The sequence below is a fragment of the Pecten maximus genome, chromosome 1 (assembly GCF_902652985.1).
Source record: "Pecten maximus chromosome 1, xPecMax1.1, whole genome shotgun sequence".
Classification (NCBI taxonomy): domain Eukaryota; kingdom Metazoa; phylum Mollusca; class Bivalvia; order Pectinida; family Pectinidae; genus Pecten; species Pecten maximus.
The window spans coordinates 56,771,326-56,779,701 of NC_047015.1; the positions used below are offsets into that span (position 1 = coordinate 56,771,326).

Genomic DNA, 8,376 nt, shown 5'->3' on the forward strand with positions numbered 1-8,376 from the left:
TACGGTTTCAATTAGATATCGGTATTCTGTGTGTGCTTTCACGGCCACTAAAGGAGTATTAATACAATGATGGAAATCCTAATCGAGACATAAGCTGCGGGTCTATAACGTGGTTTCTTTGAGGTAAAATCTTTGTGCATGGCAGTTCTATAACGTGGTTTCTCTGAGGTAAAAACTTTGTGCTCGGCATGTCTGTAAAAATATAGACCTCTGGGAGACGAGGAAGTTTATGGTAGTTGTTAGGGAACTCTTCAGCGATACAGATATAGGTAGATACATCGCAGGTTGTAATAAGTAATAAGAGTGGTATTGTCATATATATCATACAGATTTGTTGGTAGGTTATAAGATAATAAAATCGCAGTGTTAAAGAATATCCCGCACAAATTACCCTTTTAAGAACACTTTCCAATGACTTTAAAAATGGTTGCAAGTTTCAAAATGTTTTTCCTGATTGGCTTTTACAAAGCAAATCAGTTATGACGCAATTTGTGCCATAGTGCCATGTTGTTTTTTTGTTTTTTGTTTTTGTTTTTTTTGTTTCTTGTTTGTTTTCACTATGAACGTTTTTGATTCGATAATGCCAGGTATATAAAACTTCCATAAATTTCTTATTATATATTTTAGCATTAAACTGATTCAAATTATGGGCTAATAATGCCAACTGGACATAGGCATTATCAGCCCATAACTGCCAACTGAAAGCACTTCAATGTTGTTCCGCGTAAACAAATAGTGCGTAAGATAATAAAACACAATACAAGAATAATCAATGCCATACAAATATTTAATGTAAATTATTTTTATGAAAATACAAATTATAAACTGTCCGCCTAGTTCATCAAAAGGAAAATGTATATTTAATATATTTTCCCGCAGCATTGGTTTGATTCACTTGGCACATTATATTAATGCGCAGTTTATGAACATGTAACGTTTAACAACTTTTGGTAATGTAATATATTGACAATGTCATTGAGTGGTAAATACTAATTAATATGGTAAATATGATATATCATGAAACAGTTCTTTTGTAATGTTAATTACTGATAATGGTCAGTCTAGATTATCTAAATTGAACATTCTACATTCTATGATAAATATGTCAAAATGTGGACGTAGCCAACAAACCAAGAAAAGTATGTAATTATATATAATGTAATTAATGCCCTAAAGAGAAATAGTTATCAAAATGGTTAAGTATTTCACTTATTTAAAATTGAATCAAAACAATGTCAGAACTAATAAATGGATGGGGAAAATGGCCACGAAACCAACCGAAAGTACTACCTTGCAAAGGGCAAGTGGGGATCAAGTGTAAATACAGTTATGTCAGAGGAAGAAACTTCAAAAACGGGACTTGATCTTAGTCTAAGTCACCCATCTCTTTTCTGTCGAAAGGTTTTCTTAAACGAGACCGACAATCAAGCTTAGGCACACCATGCGGTTTGTTACAGTCACAACAATGAATTTTGACAAGGAAGTGGGACTGTAACGTTACATGTATTGGTGTTTTGTATACACAATATCATAGTATGAAATTTGTTTTTTCGTGGATAAGGCTTAAAATAATGCAGTTATACATGTATATGTAGATACCGTACAAGCAGCTGGGGATTCAGAGCTCCAGTCTTTTTTTTATATCAAGTAAGATCCAATGGGGAATTACATGTAGTTTAATAAACCTCATGGTCGGAGAAATTAATCTACATAAGCTACAATAACTTAGATAACTTAGAATGCATAGCCAGCTACTTTTATACACAATCTTATATAAGAGATGTTTTAGGAGACACCTTATGCATATGATTTTCGATATACCTTTTTTGTCGAAAATTTCAGTTTTCCATCATATGCATTCTCGGAGTAAGGGAAGACAGGTGGGTGGTTTTTACAAGTACGCGACTTGTATGTAGGGAGTCTAACGTCGGTGTATACAATATACATTTAAATGTGTGTATTATTAGTGATTAACACTGGCGATAGAGTGTGCATGGAGTGTACATTATCCGTGGTTACTCAGGTAAGAAGGGACATGAAAAGAGAATACTTGGTTATTATGAAGAGCTGATATTGTAGTCTTACAATTTTTTTTACCTTGTATGTACCCATATACGAAGCAAGCTATTGGAATGCAGAAATCTGAGTTGAAATGAATATTTTAAGATACTTGATATCTTGTGTCAACTATAATTATCGTTTCAAATGTTGTATTTTTTATAGAACAGAAACCTCATTGAAAATTCGGATAACATTTACTCGCAAATGTCCAATGTTGGTCTGCGTAAGGCGAAGGTCGTTGCAGATATAAAAAAGATTTAGTGTTCAAGTCAAATTGATGGATAAAGTAACGTTGTAGTCGTTAATCACATTTAAATTGTTTTATTTCTGAGGATAGAAATTTAAGAATTGCGAAACATTCCTCTATATTCATGAGATGATCTTCACGGTAAAATAAATAAATAAAGAAATAAATGAATTAGAATAAAATTAATAAGAATGCTAAAAATATCTCAATCCTAATGATTAGATTCACATTAGCCAAGCCTCGTGTTTGTTTGCTTATTTGTGTGTTCAGAATCTACGCACTTGGGTTCACAGAGTGAAAGATATTTAAGACTTCCGAATGACGTTGCCATTTCATACCTAAATATAGTATATGTATAGACTATTACTAATGATTAACACATACATATGTATTTGTTATTCAGGGATGGTGATGTGATGAATGTTAGGACATGATTATGTTAAATACCTAGACACGCCTTTAAGTCATGGATTTCCCCAAAATTCCGTATTCTATTGATAAACATACAGTCAAACCTGTCATATATGACCTTCCAAGAGAGGCAATAACATATCACATATGACAGGTGGTCTCCTGATACAGGTTTAAGTAGGCAGTATAGTAAATAGCATATGGTCACATAAGAGAGGGAGTCGCTTAATGCAGGTGATCACTAAGGCAGGCTTGTAAACAGTGATATGGGTTAAAGATATAGTTATAAGATACGCAAAGGTTCACAGAGTACATGGTAACAACACGCCTAGCGGTGTATATTTTTGCTTTCATACCCCCCCCCCCCCCCCCCCCCCCCCCCTTCGCCCCGCCTACCACAACTGTCCCAGATGTTTATTTTGTGAAAGTAAAAATGTAAACTGCCCTCAAAATTTAACACTTATTTAATAAGATATATGTTTACTCTTAATGGTCCGTTTGTTCTACAAAGCATCATTTACTTTGCATTCTGATTCCCACGAGACTTCTGATTTTCATGCCATATAAACAGCACTATATTAATCTTGTTTTCACTGAAAAAAACATATGATTAACTATAAAATATTCAATCCTTCGTGACCCTACGGACCGTTCCACATTATCTTCCTATTATTATCGAAGAATTGTAAATATTTTGATTATAGATATACTAGAAGATGCTAGAATAAATGAAAATCAATCGCATTATTCTATAATGAGGACAAAATATTAATAGAAATTATCAGGATAAATGGTGTAAATAAAATAAGAAGAAAATGCCATAAAACCTTTAACGAAATGACATTTGGTCAAAAGATATTCACTTATTCTCTGTAATAGCTGAGAAGTTTGATTCCCAGCTCTCCTGAATCTAGCACGGACTCAAGCCACAAAATGTCACCCTTCTGTATACCTATTGCTCCCTGTCCTCTTTTGTTTGTGTGAAGTGTTTTTATGTACTTCCCTCCTCCACTTAACAGTTCTATAGTATCCCTTCTCCTATCAACCACAGCAATATTGCCCTTACTGTCATATAGAACTGTATATGGATTGAATTTATTGTGATATACATCTGGATAGGGATTAGACGGATCTGGTGCCCGTTGTAGTTGTCTCCCCTCTCCCCGATAGCGGAACAGGGGCTGAAATTCTGAGTTGTACACAACAACACTGCTGCCTCTGGCGACTGATTCTCCAACAGCTACAGCTATGTTTCCTGTGACAGAACATTCCGTGATGCACAGAACCGTCTTTTGCTTTAACTCCTCCAAAGAAACTCTACGTAACACCTCTCCATTGTTTGTGTACATTACTATATCGGACCCTTTTCCACCCAACGTACCAACCAATAACCGATTCCCTATGGCCACGCAAAGACTGTAAGGAATACCCTTCGTAGCGAATGATCTGACGATTTTATTTGATGCTGATATTTCACCGACGGTTTCATCATAGCCACAGTACCACACGCGACCTGTTCTAGGGTTTAAACTGATATCTGTTATGTATGTGTCGTATTCTATCTGTTGTATGACGTCACCTTTGTTGTTGATCTGGTGTATTTTGGTGCTTTTATAATTATTTAGCCATGCGCCACCATCAGATGTAGGGCAAATTGTTGTGACGTCATTCTTATATGGGATCTGATTTATTATATTTGGGCTGTCAAGAAGGTCATATATGGCTGTTCCAGTTGAGGGTTTTTTGTCCATTCTATCTTCTTCAGTGATGAGAGGTTCAGCGGAAGGTACGTTTGGCCTGCTCGAGTTGATATCGTCAATTCCTGGTGTTACTTTTGACATATCTATATTTGACATCTGTTCTTCAGTTGGGGGTTTGTCCTCTATTCTCGATTGTTCCCTCAACTGTTTTTCTCTAATATCTGGATCTTTAATGGATTCAGTTGCTGATTCTGTCTTGAGATGTTCGATAGGGATTTTCACGACCCCCATGGCCTGCTTCAGGTGACTTTGTCTGTCCTTACATGGAGTAAACTCTGTCAAGTCTATTTTAGGTGTCGGTGGAATGTCTGAACCCATTTCCTTGCTTTCCGACACCGAGTCATACAAGAGAACAGCACTTCCTTTTTGGAGAGTCTGTTTACACTCTGATGGGAGTTTCCTCAAAGTATCCAGCCTCTTCTCCAGGTTTGTGATGTGTGTCTGGATGAGATCCGTTGCCGCCAACTCCATCGTGTCACAGATTGACATATGATCTGCAGTTATGTTGTCTAATTCCTTTTTACACAGATCTCTTCTTTCTTGAATGTTCTTTCGAAGTGTTTTGTAATGACCCTGATGTCTGGAAAGTTCTTCTCTGGCTGATTTTATTTCTGAAGTATGGTTCGGAATTTTAACCTTTTCAGTTATATCAATGATATCCCTAAGCTTGTTCTGGTGTTGACTGATCATCGTGGACATTTCAGAGACATTGTGCATTTCATGAGCGGTAGTCTGACAAATAAGGCATATAAGAATATCACAGTCCTGACAAAGTAAAACTACTTCATTGCCCTCGTGGATGGGACATTCAGTATCTCCCTTCTTTCTGGGAGGATGTTGTTCACGAAGGCTGTGCTGTCCATATTTATATGCCATCAGACTTGTTTGGTGTTTTAACAACCTTTCTTGTATATCTGTATAACAGAGAAACGAAAGTTTGACATTAATAAATAATTCAAGTATGAATGTTCTGATGAAGCCACGGTATTGGCAGCATTCATCGACAGTAATCAAATTAAAAAGGAATGAATATATTTTTTATTTAATTGTGAATATATATATATACGCATATTGTATTTTAAATTTAATGCTTATGAAATATTTCGTACTAATGACTTTAATGTAGGTTTTGGTTTATTATCTATTTTCTTTAAGCGTTGATGTCATTTTTTTTTAGTTTCATCGGGGTATGAAACAAATTTTGTTTGCAAACTGTATGAATCCGCGTAGCGGATTCTTACAGAAGTTTGCAAACAAAATTTGTTTCATACCCCGATGAAACTAAAAACAAAAAGGACATCAACGCTTATGATTAATTTTTGAAAATGATTTTCTAATTTAAAACATGTTTTACGTACAATTTTACTGGTTTTAAATGGGATTCTTTTTCTCAAATCAATACGCAACGTCAATTGTCGTATTGTGACGTCACCTTTTTCCCGCCATTCTCGGAATTTCTTTCATAGAAGAATGAAAAGAATTTTTCGACCAATCACATTTGAGTATTTATCATGAAAACAAAGAAAAATTAATTACAAAGCAATGAAATTAATCACAGCAGACAAAGGCAATATAATTTCTTGGTATCGAGTTTGTAAAGCTTTATAAGAAGTAACGTTTTACAGAACACGTGAGATGTAACATGCAAGTAATCATTATGGAGAAGTAGCCTTATGAGCAAAATATGACTGAAACAATTTGCATGAACCGCACCGCAGGGACATGCTATGATATGTGGAAGGGTCTTATAGGGTATATGGGGAGGGCACAAGGGTTAATGATTATAAATAGGTATCGAGTGTAGCCCCAGCATCCCGACACCACCCTTCTGTACATTAGACCATGCGTATGTGGTTGGACAAACCTATCTAAATATACAGTTACCATCTCAATTTGAGCTCAACATTAGCGATTTTTTCTAAAATTATCCCTACCCTCACGCTTCATTCCAAGAGGTCATCTTTGAGATTCTATATCATCTCGGCATAATACTATTAAAGTAATTTTAACGCGATTCTTATTTCGGTATAACCCCTTAACCTAATGCATTAACTATTCATCTTATTTTAACGTGACAATTATTTTGGTATAACCCATTAACTACTTATCTTGGTATAACAAATTAATTATTTATCTCATGTTAACGTGATTTATTATATCAGTATAACCCGTTAACTACTTATCACGGTATAACCCCTTAACTTCTTATCTCGGTATAACCCCTTAACTACTTATCTCGGTATAACCCCTTAACTACTTATCTCGGTATAACCCCTTAACTACTTATCTCGGTATAACCCCTTAACTACTTATCTCGGTATAACCCCTTAACTACTTATCTCGGTATAACCGCTTAACTACTTATCTCGGTATAACCCCTTAACTACTTATCTCGGTATAACCCCTCAAGTACTTGTCTCGGTATAACGCATTAACTATTTATCTCATGTTAACGTGATAATTATTTCAGTATAATCCGATAAATCGTTATTTTAGTATAACTAGTTATCTCTTTTTAACGCGACAGTTATTTTAGTATAACTAGTTATCTCTTTTTAACGCGACAGTTATTTTGGTATAACTAGTTATCTCTTTTTAACGTGACAGTTATTTTGGTATAACTAGTTATCTCTTTTTAACGTGACAGTTATTTTGGTATAACTAGGTAATCACCCTTTCATGGCTCTGTAAACTTACAACAATGGCGAAAAAAGTTATATCAACTTAAATCAGTCACGTTTGTTAGACATAGTAAGGATACATGTTGGGCAGTTACAACGGGAAAACAACAGAGAAACAAAGCATAAATTGTAATATATTCAACTGCAGGTAAAATTCCTCAACTTAACAAGGTTTCTACCTATAACCACTAAAGTTTACAGAGGATTGCACCTGTTTGTTCTAAACTGCACAGTTTGCCAAAAAGTCTGCTTTCAGAAAATTATAAAATATCGAAAGACATTTTTTGCAACAAAGCAAATGGTGGCGCAAACATTACTCATGTCATGATAATTTTCATGATAATCGGTTCATTATTTCCTGACGGTGTCGTATCCACTTTAAACGTAAACTGGAAAGATATTACCGGTGTTGAAGTAACTTTATATCTTAGATATGCTATCCATTTCAGTAAATAAGTAATTGAAAATAGAAGTCAGTATCACAGTTATCTCTAAAGTCAGCTAAATCAGGAGTTTTTTTTTAAATTATTTAAATTCGTTTTTCAAGATATAATGATACATACTTACCAAATCAATGTAAATTTCCTTGCGATTCAAATGAGCTATAAATGACAAAAGACCGAAATGCTCAGAAATAAAGTTTTGAAATATAAACATGGTATGTATTATCTGTAATTAACGTAAGCAGTGTTTTAAAGGTAACTAGAAAAGCTAGCTAGGGTCCATGTAAAATGAAGAGCTTGATCTGTGCTATAATTTCCTATACCTTACATGATGTAGGTAACCTAGTATAGGTATGTCGTATTTTACGTAGGAGCTGAAATTCATAATCATAGTTTTAGATAGGGGTACGGCCGAACTTACCTTCAATTCTTCCTCCTGTGCTAAATGGGATCTTAATTATTTCATAGCAACAAAAAGCAGTTTCTGCAGGTCCTAGTTATGGTAGCAAGTTCAAGATGGCGTTGGTTCTCAAACAGGAGGGGTTTACATACTAAAGATGGCATTCGTTCTCAAACAGAAAGTTACCAAAGCGTGACGCGTGTTGGTGTGGGTGTTTGTGTGAACAGTATTTTCAGTTTACCTGTGTCATCAGTGAGTACAGCTTAAAATAATTAACAAAAAAAAATAAAGTGAAATCCTCGAGTACAGCTTAAAACAACTAATAAAACAAAATAACTAAGTTCACGCCCAATCGCTTTATTCCGGTGTTGAC

At 34.9% G+C, this 8,376-nt stretch overlaps 1 protein-coding gene across 1 annotated transcript; it reads right to left on the reverse strand.

The window, feature by feature from the left end:
* Nucleotides 1-3,167: 3,167 nt before the first annotated feature.
* On the reverse strand, nt 3,168-8,148 carry LOC117338958. Its single transcript, XM_033900326.1, has 2 exons — nt 8,025-8,148; nt 3,168-5,393 (listed from the first exon to the last, which is right to left on the reverse strand). Exon 2 carries the CDS (start codon nt 5,353-5,355, stop codon nt 3,583-3,585), a length of 1,773 nt encoding a protein of 590 aa, XP_033756217.1. The 5' UTR covers nt 5,356-5,393; nt 8,025-8,148; the 3' UTR covers nt 3,168-3,582.
* Between the last annotated feature and the right edge of the window lie 228 nt (nt 8,149-8,376).